The 19,937-nt window shown below is 42.2% G+C and overlaps 1 protein-coding gene across 1 annotated transcript in view; it reads right to left on the bottom strand.

Annotated features, from left to right (window-relative positions):
* Nucleotides 1-217: 217 nt before the first annotated feature.
* arid3c (AT rich interactive domain 3C (BRIGHT-like)) overlaps nt 218-19,937 on the bottom strand; it is a gene marked incomplete at its 3' end in the record, with an annotated part of 82,354 nt that continues 62,634 nt past the window's right edge. The window contains 6 exon segments of the mRNA XM_080004332.1: nt 218-402; nt 405-422; nt 1,344-1,433; nt 4,119-4,430; nt 6,734-6,978; nt 7,863-8,046. Coding sequence (XP_079860458.1) covers nt 218-402; nt 405-422; nt 1,344-1,433; nt 4,119-4,430; nt 6,734-6,978; nt 7,863-8,046 — 1,034 coding nt within the window.

Raw genomic sequence — 19,937 nt, 5'->3', positions numbered from 1 at the left:
CTTTAACGCATCTCGAAAAACCTCTCTCAGCTGAACTGTGAAATGACAGAAGAGGAATTCGCTTTTCGTGCTTCTTAACGCCTTTTTGGGAAGAATGGCGGACATATATGTATATATACAGTATATAACTGAAGGAGAGATGGGTGGGAGTGGGTGGGAGTTTTGAGGATCTAGGAGATGGGAGAGGTGGTGTCCCGGGGGGGGGGGGGGGGGGGGCTCAGGGGGAGCAATTCCCATGTCCATTGGACCGAGGATGTGGAGGAGGAGGAGAAAAGGTGGAGGCGGATGAAGAGCAGGGCGGCTGGATGTGCGCCAGCGGGCCAGGGCTTGTCTTTCCCTGAGACTGAGGACCGGAGCGGCGGTCGCCATGGTGGACTCCGCCTCCCATTGCCGTGGCAGCGGCTTTCGGGCGAACAGGACACCTTGGGAGGAAAGTGAAGGCCCCATGGATTTTTAGATGTGTCGCAAAATTGAGGTAAATGAACTACATCCCTGAATTTTAATGTTCAAACGTTCAAAGTCAATGCATGCGGTAGGTATTATGACACTATTATAAGCATATAATATATGCTTTATGCGGCATAAGATCAAGATAAGATCAGAACAAAAAAGGATTCAATTGAAGAAAATTCAACTGTTAACGACAATTATTCATATGGAAAATGAATTGTAATAATTGTCAATTAAGTTAAATGTATAGTGTATATTTATAATTGTAATATGTATATTTGACGAATATATGATTTGTGTAATATAAATGTTAAAATTTAATGGAGACGCAAATGTTAAAAACCTTAATTTTTCAACATGCCTGGCCAAAAACATCACTTAACATATACATAACATATACATAATACTTAACGTATTTACACTTAAAAATTTGAATGTGTTGAGTGGAGAATTTTGGCTGGTATCAACCCGCCCTCAGCGGTATTTGAACATCAGGTATGTAATTACTCATACAAACACACATCACCCCCTTAATGTGTCTCCCATGCTAAAACTTGTCACCCTACCAACCCCGTCCCCCACCCAACCCTCACTACACGCACACACGCACACACGCACACACACACACACACACACACACACACACACACACACAATCACTCAGCATGAGACAATAAGCCCCTATCGACCCTCAGTTCCGCATGCCCCAATTTTGAGATATTTAACTTTTTTTAACTCTATTGGACTGCCACTTCATTACAATGGATTTTATAGCAAAAGCATCAAATTGCAGCCGAGAACCAAGCGCCGGGTGCCCCCAATCCCCCACCCCCAGCTATAACTTATTGAATTTCCTGCCTGCAATTACAGCAGCAAACGGCCCCTCTATTTACCTGTGTAGACCACTCCATTTATTTCTATTGACATGTTGATGCTGCTAATGCCGCTGGTAGACAGGTTCAATGCTGTCTCTTGTCTATCATCTGTCGGGGGGGGGAGAAAAACTGGATATGAGCGTTTAGAAGAGGAACGGAAGAAACAAAACAAGAGCATGACCAGCAGAGTATTGGCGATCGCTCAGAGTGACAGGATAAGGAGCGGGTTTATAAAAGACTTCTGGGAGAGGGGAAGAAGAACTCTCAAAAGGGTGTCTCACGGGAAAGATTGGTGCCCGTGGTGGCCAAGGCACAAAGCGGGGGAGTTCGGGTGGACACCTAAGCTGAAACTAAAAACTAAAAGGGATCTGTTCAAAGGATACTCTTAAGTTAATTATTTTGGGAAATTTGCTTTTGTCTGTCTTGCCCAGATCCAGACGAGAAGGTCACCACACTAAATACATATGCAGCTACATTCCGAAGTATTTTATTTTATTATAATTCTTATTATCATTATTATTATTATTATTATTATTACTATTCTTTTTTTTTAACCTGCGCTGTCAGCATGCTGGGCATACGTTGTATGCCATTGCATTTAGGACAGAGTTAGTTTGCAAGTGGAGTTCAAGTTCTCAACCTGCAATGCAACTCTTTATTCATTCTTTAATTGTCAAGAACTGCTGCAACAGCTCTGTCCTGTGGATGACCTGTAGGATGACAAGAGCACAGATTTTTGTTACACAGAACCACCACCAATCCCCCTCTTTGGAGAACGATCTTAACATGTTTTGGTCTATAAACAACTAATCACTAGTCCAAGAGAAGGAAAAGCACCATGGGTGAAACAAATAAAGATAGAACCAAACAACGGCATGCACATGGAAAAAACATAAACACAGAAACAAACAACAACATGTATAGGGAAAAACATAAACAACAGATGACAACATGTATCAAAAAAACAGAGTTAAATAAGTCCAGGAAAACTGGAACTGCAGTTGGGCATGTGGCCTCTTCCTGTCATAGTTATGGCAGTAGATGAGGAAGAAAAGGGGAGGGATAAAAACCAGGAGGGTGTTGGGGTGTGTTCAAAGCAGGTGCTGTCGGTGTGTGTGTGCCTGTGATGAGACCGCCTGTATGTGTGTGTGATGTGTGTGCGTGTGAAGTGTCCACTGGTGAGTGTACAGGACTTGTCCCAATTGGTTCTGGTGGATAAGGTTGGTATTATATCGTAGCAAGCAGCACAAAATGCCCCGAAGCCACCCCTGAGTCCTGCAGACATACAGACACCCCAGGTACAGAACCTGCAGTCCATGCCTAGTGCCCGAGCCAGGTCCCGCGCCGACAGAGGGGCGGACGGTTCAGGCGAGGCGCGCCTGAACCGTCCGCCCCGCAGGCGAGCCAGCGGGGCCCCCATGCCGACCAACACTCCACATAAGGGCGAGGTCTTGCCCACCACAGCCGACCAGATGCCCCATCCTGCTGTGAGCCCTGATCACTCATCCACACAGCCGAGTGTGCTCAGAGCAGGGCAGCTGGTTGTCAGTCCCCCACCGCCGAGGCCAGCAGGCCGTCAGATGTATGGGCCCTCCACCATCCCTGGCACCTGAAGCACCCGCCACAGAGAAGCCGCGCAGCGGGCGCAAAGGCCAACAGCTACCTCCCGCTAAAAATCTTTTTTCTAAAGTGCAGCAAGACTGAAATTAATTTGTCTAACTGCAATGCTCTTAAAACGGACACGTCCGTTGTCTGTTGTCTTTTGTCTGACAGTCAGAATTTAATCCAGTCGACGGGAAATTGTGGTGAATAGTGTAAAGTGTACACGCATTGAACACGGAATTCAGCATTTTCAATCTCATTGTAACCATTGTTTTCCTTCGATACCGTCCGTTGATTGTTTAAGAACCGTCCGGATTTAAGAATGCGTTCTTAAATCTAAAATCATAAATTTTAAGGCCCAAAAACTAAACAGTGATAGGTTCCGAAAAAAAGGAAGGAATAAGCTAGGAAAATGTTATATTTATGCTTATGAAAATATGCCAAATCTGAAATGAAAAAATGAATTAACATCTTGAATAATTGTTTCAACTGAGACCCAGAAGAAATGTACCATGTTTTTAAAAGGCTTAAATGTTTGCCCCATTGGACTGCATTCGAGCACGGTGAAGCTGCAGCAGAGCGAGGAGTGGTCAGCGAGATTGTACTATAAATAGTTATCACTTGATGAGAGGGGTTGAAGAATGCTGTGATACTGAAAAGTTGGTAAACATAAATTTTATACTAACTGCGTCTGGGCGCCGACACCCATACACACACTGGTGTTTGTCTGTTTAGAAGTAAGCTTTAAATGACAGTGCTGAGGGCAAGAGCCAGACGACCAAGCCAAATTAACCAGGGAGAGATTCTCACTCATTTCACCATCACCTATAAACTGCAAAGCCCATTATTATAACTAATAGGAGAGGGGCAGCGATGCAGACAGAGATGATATCACACTTGAGCAGGTAGGCCCCTCATTTTCCCTTAACCCTCCATCATTAAGTAAGATGTGACTTATGGCTTGTTGTAAGCCAGGATAAAGCCACAGCAGACAGTGGTATTTTTATTCATCACATCCATCAAATTTTGGCCTCTGGTTAGTTGTTATAAAACTCAATTTTGTCACGGCATCTGCTAGGTTGGCTATGAATTGCAAACGGCATGTAAAAATGTGTTTTTGGAACAAATTGCATGCGATAACGTATGAATCCCATGTAACAAATCGGTAGCTTGCTTTGCTTCGCCTCTCACCTCTGCTGTTGAGCTTGATGTTCATCGGCAGCTGCGTGGCCATGGCCAGCAGGTTCTGATGCAGTGTGTGCTGAACCAGCCGCTGCTGCTCCTCTGCCACCGTCAGCATCTTTTTCTCCGGCGGCTCTCCCCTTTCTAGCTTCTCCCTCAGCTGCTCTAGGGCGGCGGCCTGCATGGCGGCGGCAGCGGCCTGTGCCACGGCAGTCTGGGCGGCCACAGCCTGGGCGGCTGCGGCGACGGCTACATGGTGCCCGCCAAGCGGCATGCTGGCGGGGATATGGCTGGACAGGCAGCTGGGCAACAACGGCTCTTCTGTGTGGATGGGGAGAGGAAGATCAGCTGTTTGCTGAGCGATCTGATCTGTGTCGGCCTATTTACATGTAATATTTAACAACAAAATATTTAACAACTATCGTTTAGTCAGACGCTGTGGTTGCAGGAAAAACTGATTTCCTCAAAAACAGCACTCCTACACATGTTCCCTCCGTGCAATGTTCAAGACAAGGGTTAAACTTAACACACAATCTGCTTTCAGATCCCCAAATAACAGCATTGATATATTTACGATCGGATGGGTGATGAACCGAATAAAAATAGTTTAGGAGAGATACATAGCTGGGAAAGTTGTGGTTTATTACCTTGTGGTTGATTGACTTCCCGTCTGCAACACAGCTGCAATACCGTGTTGCAATATAGAAAATGTGGAAAGACTGTATCATTACTATCAGGTATTGCTTTTGAAACTTTTAGTGGATTTGTAAAGGGAAGCCGAGCAAAAAGGCAAATATTTGAGAAGATCCCGATAAAGAGGATTATCAAGTGTATGTGAAATTGTATCTATCGAAGTTCTCCTGAAACTCTCAAACCTTGCTTATTACTATGGGTCTCTCAGAGAACAGTTGTGCAGAACAGGTTTTAGTGAGTTGATCACACCCAAGAGATAAAAAATACCTTCACAGCCTGCGCAGCAAAATTGCCCCATTTCAAAACAACATGTATCTACAGCACGCAATATGATACCACCCTTAGAGCTTCTGTCTGCCCTATTTTCTTTTTTTCCCACGAAGGCCCAAAGGATTGCCCCCTGCCCCCCCTCCGGATCTGGGTTGACAGGGAAATTGGCAGCGTTTGGTATGAGGAAGTCCTGCAAGATGTTTCCTCCCCATGAGCGCCAACCATGCAGCTCACATTTTATGTGAGAATGAATGTATGGAACTGTTGTGGCAGCTATTGCGAAATCCGTATTTTCTTCTCTATAATGAGAAGATGCAGACTTCTCCTTAAAGGACTGGCTCGCTATTTTTCGATCGCATCAAGAGGAAGGTTCCGCGTCATCGCTCGCAGCCAGGGCCAGATTAAAATAGATGGATGGACATTTCTATTTCTGGGTGCCATCAAAATTGTTGGGTATTTTTTTTGTGGTTAATATTCAAACTTCACATGTTTACTTTGGCATTTGACTAGTATGACTGTGTTCTTCTTACCATTGTTTTTATTATTATTTTATTTTACTTAATTTTTATTTAAATATTAACTATTTTATTTATAACTGATAATTTTGTTTTGTTTTCTCCCCTAATGTCTGCAAAGCACTTTGAGATGCAAATATTGAAAGAAAGGTGCTATACAAAAAAAGTTTATTATTATATTAATATAATAAAAATAATTATTCACTCATATACACATAACATTTACACATAACAGTGTAATACCTTTTCATCTTACCTTACCTTACTTTCTTTCTTACCTTTTTGCGTCTTATTTTTATTTTATTTTATTTATATTATTCTATTCACTAACTGCATTATGTTTTAGGAATCAGTTAGTTTCAGTTAGTTAGCCAGGCAGAAATTAGGTTAGCTATTTTGTTCGTTTTAGTAACTATTGTGCATAATTTCCGGGTGCGGTGCGAAGACATTTCACTGCATATATGTATGGAAGTATGTATATGTATGTGACAAATAAACCTCTTGAATCTTGAATCTTAACAACATTGTAGACATGTAATCATAAGTAATCATTAGTAATTACATAGTAATAGCTTAAACCCTGTATAACTATACCTACATTTGTATTGTACATAGAATTGTACTTTGTATATTCTGTTTATTTTATATATTTCAGTTTTTGTTTTGTATACTCTTTTTTGGATATTTTTTTATATTGAGCTATTTTTATGCTATTTGTATAGCAATGAACAAATCAAACGGCAAGTGACAAATAGATGCCATAATATTTTGAATATTTAAAACCATTGAATTTTATATATTGAAACTTTAACTACTTTTAATTCATAACATTGAAATAGTTCACCTTTAAAACAAGTAGGTATTTGAATATTTTTTTTGGAATTCAATTCTTTGAAATTCAAATATGACACAAAAACTCAATTTCAAATCTTTTTTTCTTGCACAAATAAGTTGCACTTATGCAAAAAACTAAATGAAGGTTGCTTGATTTTGAGAGGTGAAATTTGGATCAAAAGTAACCAAAAAGTATTTAGTTAATAAAAAAATTCTAATCCGTAATCCGTTTAACTAAGGATAGCCAGGTAGAAGCAATTGAGCCCGAATGCAATCGCTCATGCAAGAGAGACGGTCTACAATGGTCCTCACCTTTCTTTATGACAGCGGTGTGAGTCATGTGATCGCCGTTGTGGGCAACCATAGGCAGGTGGGCCATCTGCATCTTGGGGGAGGACAGTAGGGTGGGCGTGCCCACAGGGGAGTAGCCGAAGATGGCCGAGCCATAGCTCTGCCGGCGGCCCTCGCGCCTGTTGCTGTCGATGGCTGCTTGGAGCTCCCCGGGAGAGCTGAGCCCCCGCTTCTCACATTCATACGGGTAGAGGTACTTCATATACCTGTAGAGAGGGATAGAGAGGGCAAGAGAGAGAGAAGGAGAGAGGGACAGAGAAATGTGCCAGTTTGAGGCCAGTTCAACACGTTTCAATGGAATTGCATTATAATTTGATGAGGCCATGGCGGATGCTTCAATCACGCTGCTCCACACACATTCCTCAATAACGGCTTATTTTTTTTAATCATGGCTTTTTATCACAATCTATCAATTTTGAATGCAAAGGAAACCTTAGCATTATGTGTCTACACCCCAAAAATCTTGGCCCCTCCTACCTTGTGCAGGGTTCATTTATCGTATGATTTCCAATCAGACGTTTTACCTCCTGACTCAGAATCTCAAAACAGCTATGAACAGCTAACTTAGCCACATAGTGTACATTACTTCTGAATATTAAGAATCTTTTTAATGTTCTACAATCACACTTTTTTTAATGGGCTGTTGTGTTGCGTGCAAATAAGAAATCTATCAACTCTCTATGACGAAAATGGAATAAAATGTGTATGCATCTATAATGCCATAATTCTTGCCAGTGATAGGCAGGGACTTCAGCGATAGACGTCACCCTCATTAGAGGAGATGAATGTTATTATGTCAGAGCGCTGTCTGGGCAAGCGGCATCAAGCGCTAATCCCACTTCTCTCCGAGCGTTACATTATTTTGGGAGTGACAATCCCCCCCTCCGAGCGTTACGTAATTTTCGGAGTGAGAACCCCCCCTCCCCCAAAAAAAAGAAACACACAATCAGTGAAAGATTGCGTGCGTTATTATCGACAACACAGCATCAGAAATTGACGCCATCGAGTCCCGGCTCAAAGCTGTTTTTTTTTTTAAAGTGAGGTTATCAGCCAGGTTATCTGTCAGGTTATCGCTCCTGCCAATACTCACTGTGTTCGGAGAGTGAAAGCTGCGCTGGTGATAGAAGTAGGGAGGTTAAGGCCTTTGGTGATCTCGCGCCATATTTTCTTATTGATGACTTCCACTAAGCCGCCCTTTTCGGTGACAAGCTTGTAGAGCATGTACAGATCCAGCACCTGCTTGGCCATGATTGGAATCCGATTCACCGGGGTCCCTGCAGAAAGCAAACACAATATCCGCGATCAATTCCATTAACTTGGGTCCCTTGTATCGATGCCCGCCCCCCCCCCCCCCCATAAAGCCAATTTATCCAGCGCCGCTCAAATATCTGACAGCTCTCCTAGCAGTAGATAAATCTAACTTTACTTTAAAGTCTTTTTTTGGCTCCCACTCTCTCCCTCACTTGCAGTGTTGTTTCAATGTGTAATGTGTAATGTTGTTTATGTGATGTAAAACTGCATGTTCAATGTAGACAGTGAAAAAAAATGTAATTGTCCATTCCATCCCTTCACATCATCTCTATCAAAAACGTCTCTGTCAAACTTTGGCATTGATGCCACAGAACTTTGGGTTACTTGATACGACCAATGCAATCTATTTGACACCAAAAAAGTAGAAAATGTTCACCTTATTACAGAGATGTACGATATGTACAATATTATAGACACCAAAACAAAATGTAATACGGTGAAAATAATGAGGAAAAACAATGTTTCAACTGACATAGCACTCCTCGCCTTTTCTTTGTGCAACTTAAAAAAATGTACAAAACTCAATCAAAAGGCAAAATTGGAGGTAATTAACCCTGTTTAAAGACAGAGGCTCTTATTAACAGAATTGGAAGGGCCCAGATAATAATTTGTATTCGCAATTTAACACAAAGCAATAAAAGAGAGATGACCAGGCTTTTTGTTCAGGATTCCAGGGCGATTGACCCTGAGATAATTAACCTGCGTTTTGCTGATAGAGTTCCATTGTGCCTATCGGATTTACCATAATAGAGATCAATAGCCTCTGATATATAGTGCAAACAACAGAGGCGAAGGCCCATACAGTGAGGAGTGGTCGGGTGAATGGGGGTGGTGGTGAGGTCTGATGTATCGTCTAGGGAGGTGAGAACACATCAATTAAGTTCAGTAATTATAGCTTCATTTGGCCATCCTGGTGTGTGAGCGGAGAGACACTATTAAAACAAAAGATTTACCTGTTTCTCTGCTCTTTGGGAGACAGCGCAGAGCCTTATCTACAGTAACAAAAAAATTAAGAAAACATCTTCCCTCTTTGTTAACATTACAAAGAAGTCCTGAGGTATTAAAATTGTGCAAATCTTTGTACAAATACAGGCGCTATCTCCTTCCATGAATTCAATGGCATCTGGTTATTCTTGTAGACAGGCATAGATGGATCGTCGATCTTGAATTACCTGAAGCACACAGTGTGGAGTTCCAAAAATTGGAAGATGCAAGCACTCTCGCAAAATCGCTGCGCGGCGCTGTTCAGAGTGCGGCAATGACGTTACTTAATGCCACTGCGGCTGTGGCGACTGTAAATCAGGCTTTAACTATTTGCGATATACTGTATATCTTGGTCAATTGTGGCCAATGCCCTTTTAAATAAAGCAATTTAAAAAGAAAAATAAACAATTATTTTAAATTATTATGCAAAACTTCGTGCTCTGAGTGCTTGTGCACATACAGTACATTCGGGTCTCTGATGGGCCTACGAACACAGACTGAAATACGACTCAGTTAGTTTTTTTGTGAGCTGTCTATTTCAGAAAACGTGAAATAATAGTGCTGTGTATTTCTTAAAAAAAAAAAAATAATAATAATAATAAGTATGCGGTACATAGACTGTAAGCTGGGGCACGCGATCCGCTGTGTGTTTAAATTTTTTTTTTAATGTAGATATATTTATTTATTTCATTTGACAGCGTTTACATGAAACAAAAACTCCCTGCGTCTGAGAGTCCTGGTGCATCGCAGTGTGGTGTCCGTGTCCCCCACAAGCTTGGAAAACGGCAACGAAAGTCGGAACTAACTTTTAAAATAGGCCTTGTAGATCTAATATGAGTGAAGATTCAGCAACTGAATTACTTATTTCTCGCCTCAAATTTGTTCAGAAACAGATTTTGGTGGACTTATAAGGTGAAATCAGTGAAAGTTATGGAGTAAATACAACAAAACCCGGAACTTGTGCTCAAACCCAATTGGCTCAACAACTGTGGGCCTCGGGAGGTTGGCTCCTACCGGAAAAAAACAGCCTGTTTTGGATGGTATAGAGGTATGTTAGAATGGCTAGAATGTATAATCTAAGTGGTATTTTCAGCAAAATAATTTTCAAAAACATGTTTTGGGGATCTCAGAGACCGATATTAACTTGTGTAAAAAGGAACATCCCCTTTACAAAGACAGTAGAAACAGAACGGGAATTAGCTGCGCCCTTGTCTTTATCTATATTACCGGCATCAAAACTGTGCCACAGCTGTGATCCATAAAACAATTATTTCAGAAAAGCAACCCTCCCCCGGCCAAAAACAAGCATGCGGCCCCATAAACAAAAGACTGGGTCCGAAAGCCCTTTGTCTGGCGGAATCTCATGTGAGACAATCCCCTTAAAACGAGATTGATGTGCTTTCGATAGTGCTGGTGATGTATTTGTCCCTCTGATTCTCTGAAAGAGATATAAGGAATGAAAGAGTTTGGGGGAGAGGCCTTTTGTAAGCAGGAACCATACGATTGGGCCATGGATCATTATGACAATAACCAATGGTGGACAAAGTAGGGTAAAAAAAGAACAGACTCCTAACAGCCATCTTTTTGTGTAATTGCTATGCTGCTAAAAAAGAAAAAGAAGTGGAGAATTGGGGTGGGGGTGGGGGGTCTCCATCTGAAATCATCTCGATGCTCGGCTTCATTGCTGATGTGTTCGCTTTGCGCTTCCCGGACGATAATGGAATGGGAATTTCTCCTCCTCACTAACTTTGCTCTTTAAACCCATGAAATGAACGATTAATGCAGCATTGCTGGGGGGGCAACTGTTTATCTACTTCGGCTCAACTGTCAAATGGAAGAGGGTGAAGTCTAATTTATAATTGATGGCAATTTTCTACTGATGAAAGATACTTTTGCGGCCCAGAATCTAGCTTCAGTAAGCATACTGAAAAAGTAAGGGTGCCACCTGGAACTGTATTACGTTTACTGTATTACGTTTTAGGAGTCAGTTAGTCGGTCTATTAGAAAGGAATTTTCTACTTTTTATTTTATTTTATTTTTGTACTTTTTCCTAGGACTTATTGTGTGCTATCACCGGGTGCGTTGCATTACATTTCACTGCATATATGTATGGAAGTATGTATATGTATGTGACAAATAAAAATCTTGAATCTTGAATCTTGAATCTTGGAACGGAAAATGGTTCTTTGGAGGCATGCCAATTGAAGAATTATCTTTGGTTCCAAAAAAAACTTTCAGACTGAGGTTCTCTGAAGACATTTTTCTATTGGAGCCAACCCAACCCAACTATGGGATGAGAAAAATAGAAAACCAACCCCAAGCTCCAATCACATACCATCCAATAACTTGCCGAAAGAACTATATCAGGAACATGAAGGACAAATTAGGATCTGCTAAATGAATATGATCCGCCACAAAAGCCAGCCACCCATAAACATTAACTGAATAGAGACATGGATTTTCTGCTGATGGGTTTACAACGGAAACAAAAATGTGAGGAAGCCAGTTATAGCACAAGTCACGAAGTCAACCCCTGAGCCTTTTCTTCTGCGACTTCAAGCAATTAGTGAAGACTGGTGAGCAGCAAGAGAGAACAAAAGTTAAATTGTCAATTCGGGAAAAGTGCTGATGTCGGTTGTTGAGGGGGCCATAATTAATTAATAAACCACCATTGTGGGGCAACAGTAAATCATGGATATTTTGGATACTTTTTTTTTTAACCATTCCCACCTCCATAACTTACTCAATCACTTTTTCCCATGGCAGCAGAAATGATCACTTTTCAGCAGTTGGGCTCAATGTAACACCATGGATCGATATTTCTGTTCACAATAGAAACTGCAATAGGGCTGTCCAATGACAAAAGAACACACATTAACTTCCTCAACTTATGGATCCTTCCCTGCAGTGCCATTAACAATTCTAAATGTCACTTGTGCATTTAAAAAAATAAAATAAAATCACATGTATTTAGTCAAAATAGCAAGGCAACGGATGGCGTGTTTTCTAACAACACTGACAATCGTGACATTTTCAACTAAAGTTTTATATCTATATTTTCACAGAACATCTTTAACTCATGAACTCAGAAACGTGTTTTATTTTAACATATAAACTGACGGCATATCCAATGGGGATACCTCTTTAAGAAATTATGCCAATGTTTTAAAATCGAAGTTTGGTGACGCTATATAGTAGTATATCCTAACACTACCATAGTCTGTTACCATATCCATACTACTATAATTGAGCAACGGGTCGTGTGTGTGTTCGTGTATACCGATTTGCATCACATACCATTCCTCAGATCGCCTCCAAACTTTGCCAAAACACTGTTCAGGGGTCTGGCCTTTGCATAGGGTGGTTTTTATTTTAATTACATAAACATTCAATTCGTTTTTGTTAGCATCTGGCACCTTCTCCGTTGTGAGAAGGGGGCAGGTGAGAAAAAAATAGCAATTGGAGCAGGACGTAGTAGTACAAGATTTTTATATATTTTTTTAATCTACCAGCTGAGCAGGTGCAGGGACAGATTTATGCTCATTAAATCAAAAAAAGGTAAAAAATAAATAAATAAATAAAAAGAGATGCAGTGTGCTCCGTCCAGACTCTACAGGTGCCGCAGAGCGCACTGCCGACCAGGACAGAGCACCGGGTCTACCGGGGGACACGCGGAGGTTCAGTAAAAAAAGACTCTTGTTTAGTGAAGGATCAACCACGTACTCACATATTCTACCGTATATTGCCATTTAAAAGTCTAGACACCTAATATAAGACGACACCACTTTTTCAGACGTATTTCCAGGAAAAAAACAAAAACGTCTTCGATATATATATATATATATATATATTTATATAAAAAACCTGTACAAATGAATAACTATTAAATTAAAAAGTGAAATATATGAAATTTATAAAATGTATTTAAATTTACAAAATATTACATTTGTTTTCATATTGTTTGTGTGAGTACTTTGTTGATTCCTCACTTAACAAGAGTCTGTAATACCGTATCACAGTGTGAGACTCTCTGATCGAAAACAAATAATTCAATCAAAACATATTCTGAACATAACAGATGATAGAACAACTGTTAAACTGAAAGCTGAGGTTAGTTCTGTGAATATATATATATATATATATATATATATATATATATATATACACACACATACTGCATATATTATATTATATGTTTTAAGGTGGAATGGAAGATTCAAATAAGGAATAAGGAGCCAACTTCAGCCTCGAGCTACTTGCCCAAAGACGAGTCGTAAATATTCCTGTATGCGTGAACCAGCTCAGCGAGTCTTAACTTGAACTTTTCCATTTTGAAAATAAATTCAATTTAATGAATTGAGGCGAAACGCCCCTTGCTCCAAGTCACAAAATCTCTCAAGAACTGCACCAGGATGGTGGTGGTGAGAATGATGGACAAGCTGGTTGAGTGCGAGATTTCTGTAGGGACAAAATAGGGCCAAAGGATCTTCCTACCAAGGATTCCTCACCATGACAGAAATTATGAGCTTACTGTCACCTTTGTCAGGCGAGCTCTACACAGCCTTCTCCAGGGGAAAGTGAGCCAGCAGCGTGAAAGTATTTATTAAAGGTGATGAGGAGGGAATAACAGACAACATTGTCTATAAGAAGTTGCTATAATTCGATTGAAGGAGCTGCATTTCTGCATCCTACTCTATCCTATATAGATTAAACAATAATTATAACGATAACAAGTATGATTATTATCAGATTGCACATATAGGCACCTAGCCCTTTATGTGCCTATATTATTGCTAATTTATTTCTAGTTATTGTTAATTTAAGTTGCTGTGTGCTATGCTTCTGTGTCTACGTTCTATGTTCATTATTGTTGTTGTTCTGTTGTTGCCGTTATGTAACACCAAAACAAATTATTGGCCTCCATCTGCCTGGCAAAAGTTTGATGTTTCTGATTCTAAGGAAGGACAGTCAGGGTGAGGCTGGGGGGAAGAGCAATGGAGAGAGCTGGGGTGAGGGGCCAGAAGGATCAGGGATGAGTTAGGGGGAAATGGTCGTCGGGCACTTTGTTCTAGTGCATATAGACTAGAGAGGAGTTAAATATTACGTAATATTAAGGTATGGTTATTCCTCTAGTCAAACGTAACATGTAGGAAAGACTACTGTGGCAGATGAGGGGGGTGTGGTTAAGCCATGTCTGCAGTAGACGGGGCTGGCTTGGCCAAGGTGGCGCAACTTTTCCGGGTCTGCCCAATCAGCCCTTTAACGCTGATTGGTCGGACCCGGCTGGGAGAGTCTTCTTATATGTTGTTCTGTCTTTCAGTGGAGAGCCGGGGCACAGGACGTGGAAAAGCCTGCGGTCTGGAGCACAACCACTAAAAACAAACTCTGCTCGTGCCTTTTATGTTATGTTCCTGTGTTGCCAGTGAGCCTTTCTGGTACCCGTTTGAATAAACTCCTCACCATGTTGGTGCTCCACTGCCCGAACAACTCCCTCCTTAGACCTGTACATGTGGGTAGAGACTCCAACAAGTGGCCAGGATATGGGAGGGACAGGGTGCCGGAGGAAAGGTGCCCAGGAGCCGATCCCTTGTCTGCGGGAACGCCTCACAGACCTGGAGGACGAGCGGGACTTCCTTCACTGGCAACTAGAGCGCATCCTTGCCAGAGTGCATCCCCGGAGGGACGGAGTGGACCCGCTGCGAACGGGAACCTGGAGGCGCCGCCATCGCACCATCGACGCGTCCGGGAGACAAGAGCGCCACCGAGATGAGGAGTGGCGCGAGCACGCTGCAATGGAGAATGCCCGGGGGGCCCTGCATCCTCCTCCAGGACCCACGTGGTATCGGTTGGCTCCCCAGCCCGTCCCGGTGCCCAGTGGGAGGACCTCCAGAGTTGCCGGGACCCCAGCCCTGCACAAAAACCTGGAGGGGCCCTGCCGGGGCTCCGTCTCACTCTTTGGTGCCGCGGGATGCTGTCGCCCCTTCCCATGCTGTCCCCTCTCTGTCCCCCGTAACCTCACTGGGCCTGTGGTGACCTGACCACGTTCGGTGGGACTGCCCCATGATGGAGGTCAGACAGGTGGTTCGGGTTGCTGGTCCGCCGGGCTCCTCCCCCGGTTGGGGAGGGACCTACAATGTATCGGTAAGAATACAAGGGGGTAGACTCTTTGCTGGACTCTGGCTGTTCTCAGATGATGGTCCAGCAACGCCTGGTTTGACCCGGGGCTTTGTTGGAGGCATCACGGTGGAGATTCGGTGTGTGCATGGGGATATTCACATGTATCTGGTGGTGCGGCATGAAATTGTTACCAGGGGAAAAGTATAAGGTGAAGGCTGCAGTTAACACTCCCTGATCGCACTCCCGTTGCCTGTCGCACTTCCTGATTTTGGGTATCGATCAGGGGTTGACACGTTAATGAAGGAGGCTGGGGGAGTGCACTCAACAGTCGGTAGGAAAATATTAGTGTTGCGTGGCGCACGGTGGCGCTGAGGGATCGTTAGTGGTTGCTGCGGGGGCAGGAGCGGAGGAGTCCCCACTGGGGTCTGCCCCGGTCCCAGTGGTCAACTCCACGGATGAGCAGTCGCAGGATGATACTCTTCGTGGGGCCTTTGAGGGGGTAGTTAAAATCAATGGCGAGATACCGCGCTCACTCACCTGTATATTTCACTGATTAGGGACAGGTTCTATCGTCAGTCAGGAGAGGAAAATGGTGCCGAAAAGCGGCCGGGATATGCTCTTCCAGGCAGCTCACCATAATCCGATGGCGGGGCACCTCGGACATGATAAAACTTTGCAGCGGATAATGGCCCACTTCTATTGGCTGGGCATTTGGGCAGATGTGGTGCTGTGTGTCCCACGTTCCAATTAGTCAATCCTCCGGCTACACCAAGTGCCCCATTGAGGCCCCTTCCCCTAGTTGAGGCGCCGTTATAAAGATTCGGTATATATCTCATCGGGCCGTTAGACTGCAGTGCTCACGGGTTTCGTTTTGTGTTAGTCTTAGTGGATTATGCGCAATGCCTAGTGGATTATGTGCCCCTGCGCAATATTACAGTGTGTGTGTGGCGCAGGCACTGTTTCAGGTCATCTCTCGAGTTGAGATTCCAAAGGAAAGCCTGACCGACCAGGGCACTTCCTTTATGTCACGTACACTTCGGGAACTTTTCTTTATGAGTTATTGGGCATCTTCTCAATTTGGACCAGCGTTTACCATCCGCAGACCGACGGTATGGTGGAGCGCTTTAATAAAACTCTGAAAAACATGATTTTCGGAAATTCATTCACGATGATAGCCATAATTGGTATATGTGGTTGGACCCCATGTTGTTTGTGGTGCGGAAGGTTCCCCAGCGAGCCTTTCTGTTACCAGTTTGAATAAACTCGTCACCATGTCGGTGCTTCACTGCCTGAACGACTCCGTCTCCCTCCCTAGACCTGCCCATGTGGGTAGAGACTCCCACAACAACATTAACCAGTTTAAGTTATGATATTTGTTGTTAGGATAGCCAAAACAACCGTAACGTCTGATCGAAATTAGTGTAATACTGACTAACAAATTGTGACGTTATTTGATGCATCTACTTCAACGCAGGGAAAAAAAATTGGTTTTGGCTTCTTTAAAATAAATATGGACAGTAGTTCCCATAATGTCAACGCAATCACAAGACCCAGCGTTGACACAAGTGGCTCAGCAGGCAATAATTAATGGCCGCAAGGCCTGTTCGGGAACCTTGCAGCCTTGTGGTTTGCACACTACATGACACATAACATAACATCAGTGACAGGGGGACACACAATACAAGATCTTTCACCAAGAGGAATCCCGACGAGTCTGTTGGGTGTCCAAACTATGTTTTGTCATAAAAACACACACGAGATCTGACGGCGGAAATGACTTGGGACAGGATTATTTAATTTTATTATTAGACTCTTGATCACTGTAAAAAAAAAAAAAAAAGCAGAATTTAAATAAGAAATTTTAAATTTAAAACTAGAGAAGTGTAAAATATATATGAATTTTTTTTAAATCAAAATTTGTTTAAAATTAGTGTTCGATTTCAAACTTTGAAATCACAATTAGGTTCGCAATTTTCCTGGTATTTTTGTGGGTAATATTTTCCAACATAGTTGCCATATTGGGGGGGTCAAGATCCGGCGGTAAACAAATGCAGTGTGCGCTGATGGGTGTCGACTGCAGCTCGCCCGGCTCCAAACCGACTTTTATGACATTTGGTTCAGTGTTGCTGTGCTGTATCCCTCAACACACACTTCACCCGCCCACCTACATTCGGGCTGCAGAAACTAAATTTGAATAGAATTTGAATTAAAAAAATAAAAATAAAATAAAGTTCAATATAAGTTCATCAAGTTTGTTGCAGAGTGAACACATATTAGAGAGAAATATTTTGGTTAGTAACGGTTTGCGAAGTGGCTGCGCAAGGGTTAGTGTGCCTTTGACCAGAATGGCCAGTAATTCCACAATTGTGGTGATGAAAGTGGGAAATAAACCATTACCAACGGAATGTCCTCAAGTTCAGAGGTTCTCAAGTGCAGAGATTTGCAACCACCAGCTCGCCGACTGTGCCATTGCCACCGGACCGTGAGAACACGGGTGGGATTTTTTCAGGACCGATCTGTGATCTGCTCCACAGCAAAGAAGCAGCAGGAAACATTTTTGGCGTCCATTTTTCTGCACACACGCATTTTTCTAACTTAAAAATAGTGTAATAAGTAACTTATTGTTTATTATTCTAAAGTCTAGTTTTGCTAAAGCTCATAACTGTTTAGGTGTGTTGTTTAAATATTTTCATATTTTTGTTATTATTTATCATTTTTAATATTCAAATAAACATTACTTATTGAGAAACAAGTGTTTCTTCTACAAATCAAGACTCAATAGTCAAACAATGGCATAGCCGTCTGTGCTGAAAAAAAAACGTTTCTCCTTCTCGCTATGATTTTCCTCCAATCTGGGGCTTTGCTCGGCGATCTCCAAAGGACTGTTTCCGAGCCTAAAATCAGCGCACAATCACGTAGTATGAACTCTGCATTAGGGCTAAGTCTGAACTGGCTGAGGCCGAAACTGAAAACAAAAAACCTTTCTTGAAGGAAAATGAGAGTTTTCCAGATTCCTTTGTGTTTTTTTTTTTTAATCTCTGAACGTATTTTCAAAACCGAGTTTGATTTATAAATAGTAGAAAAATGTTAAACCGAGTTAAATATTCCCGTTAGATTACATGGGGAAACGCAGTTCACTTACTGAGACGCTGAATAGCGCTGAACAACGCCGATCGATCGTTTCCTTTAAAGCTACAGTCCAGGTGAAGATCATTCATTCATATAGCATGTGATGTGAAGTCACAATGTGAATCTGTTTTGATAGAGTTTAACCTTTAAATCATACTACTGTTACATACACACGGAGACATCGTTGTGGAGGGGTATATACTAACGTGTATCATCGAGTAAGAATTGCTGACGTCACTCCCGTCACTTCCGTATACAAGACGAGGATCCGGTTTCACTTGTCTGTGAAAACTTTCATTACCCTGTTTTATTATGGATGAGGAGAAGCGGGTGGAGGAAGATCTAAATAATATCGTGGACCTTAATCTGACCAGTGCGATAGATCCAAGTCAGTGTAAGCAGCACCTACTGGACTTCATTTTCCGCGATGATAGTCAGTTTTCTGACAGCAATGTGGAGAACGACAGCGATGCTGAATCTGATATTATCCCGTTCTTGGAGAACAATTTAAACAGCGTCAACCTGAATGTGACGATAAAACTGAATATTTTCAAATACCACCGGAGGAGACCAACAATACGCCCGTTGTTACAACGGAAGAAATTGTTGAGGTTGGTGTTGTTGACGCTGTTCAACGCTGTTCGTGATTGGCCCATTTAGCAGGATGTTAATTAGCCATGAGGCTTTGTTAGTCCGCCAACTCCATTTGCATTCTGGGAGCTGGCTGAATGAAGCCAAGTGTGGGTAAAACTTTGAAGGGTGATTATCTCAGAATCACAGTTTGCCACACCCTTGTCATTAACAAGTCATGGCTTTGATTTGCACAAGTGTTTGACTTGTTTGGAAGCTCCACTTTCAAATTATGCAAAAAATATAAAAAGTCGAAAGCCGCCAAATGACTCTAAAGTATGCGATGGGTCACAATTAGTGGTCGTCAAGATGGGCTTTTAATCTTTAAAAACAGCGTTTACCCTTGAACTTTTTAACAAAGGAAGATATGACAAATCTAAAGCAATGTTCAGGGAAAACTGAGACAGAATTTGTAGAACATTGTAGGGACCGTGTTATAGGCCAGTCCACTGCAGTCCGATGAAGACCAAAACACCAGACAAAGCAAATTAAAAATGTAACCAGTAAAATTAACTATTGCCCAAAAAAATTAAATAAGTAAGATTCTCAGAACTCATTAAAGACTGAAAACACCACTTGGCGCTGGTAAGTTCATAGTTAAGACAACACTGTGAAGTAAATATGAAATGTTTCTACATCGACGTCTACATCTACGTCCATTCCTCAACCACAGAATCATTCTGTTCTGCCCTGGAGAAAACCCTCCAGGTTCGACCGTTTCTTAAAGCTGAGATAAAATAGGGACAATTATTTTAATGGGAGATGCCTTTGTCTACCGCCAAGATGTTTAAATTCATTATGGGGCTCTGAATCGATGGATACATACAATGTAGGTGGATCTATAAAGAGTAGGCGTGATTACATGTTTGCATGAAAAGTACACATGATTACATGTATGTCAAATCCTCTTTTATTTCTCTGTGTCATTATGTTAGAGTGGGTTGTGTGTCTGTGTGTGTGTGTGTGTGTGTGTGTGTGTAATGTGGGCTCCTTC

Source organism: Zeus faber (genome assembly GCF_960531495.2).
Source record: "Zeus faber genome assembly, chromosome: 7".
Taxonomy (NCBI): domain Eukaryota; kingdom Metazoa; phylum Chordata; class Actinopteri; order Zeiformes; family Zeidae; genus Zeus; species Zeus faber.
The sequence above is the reverse complement of the archived record's forward strand: the minus strand, read 5'-3'. Positions and strand labels throughout refer to the sequence as shown.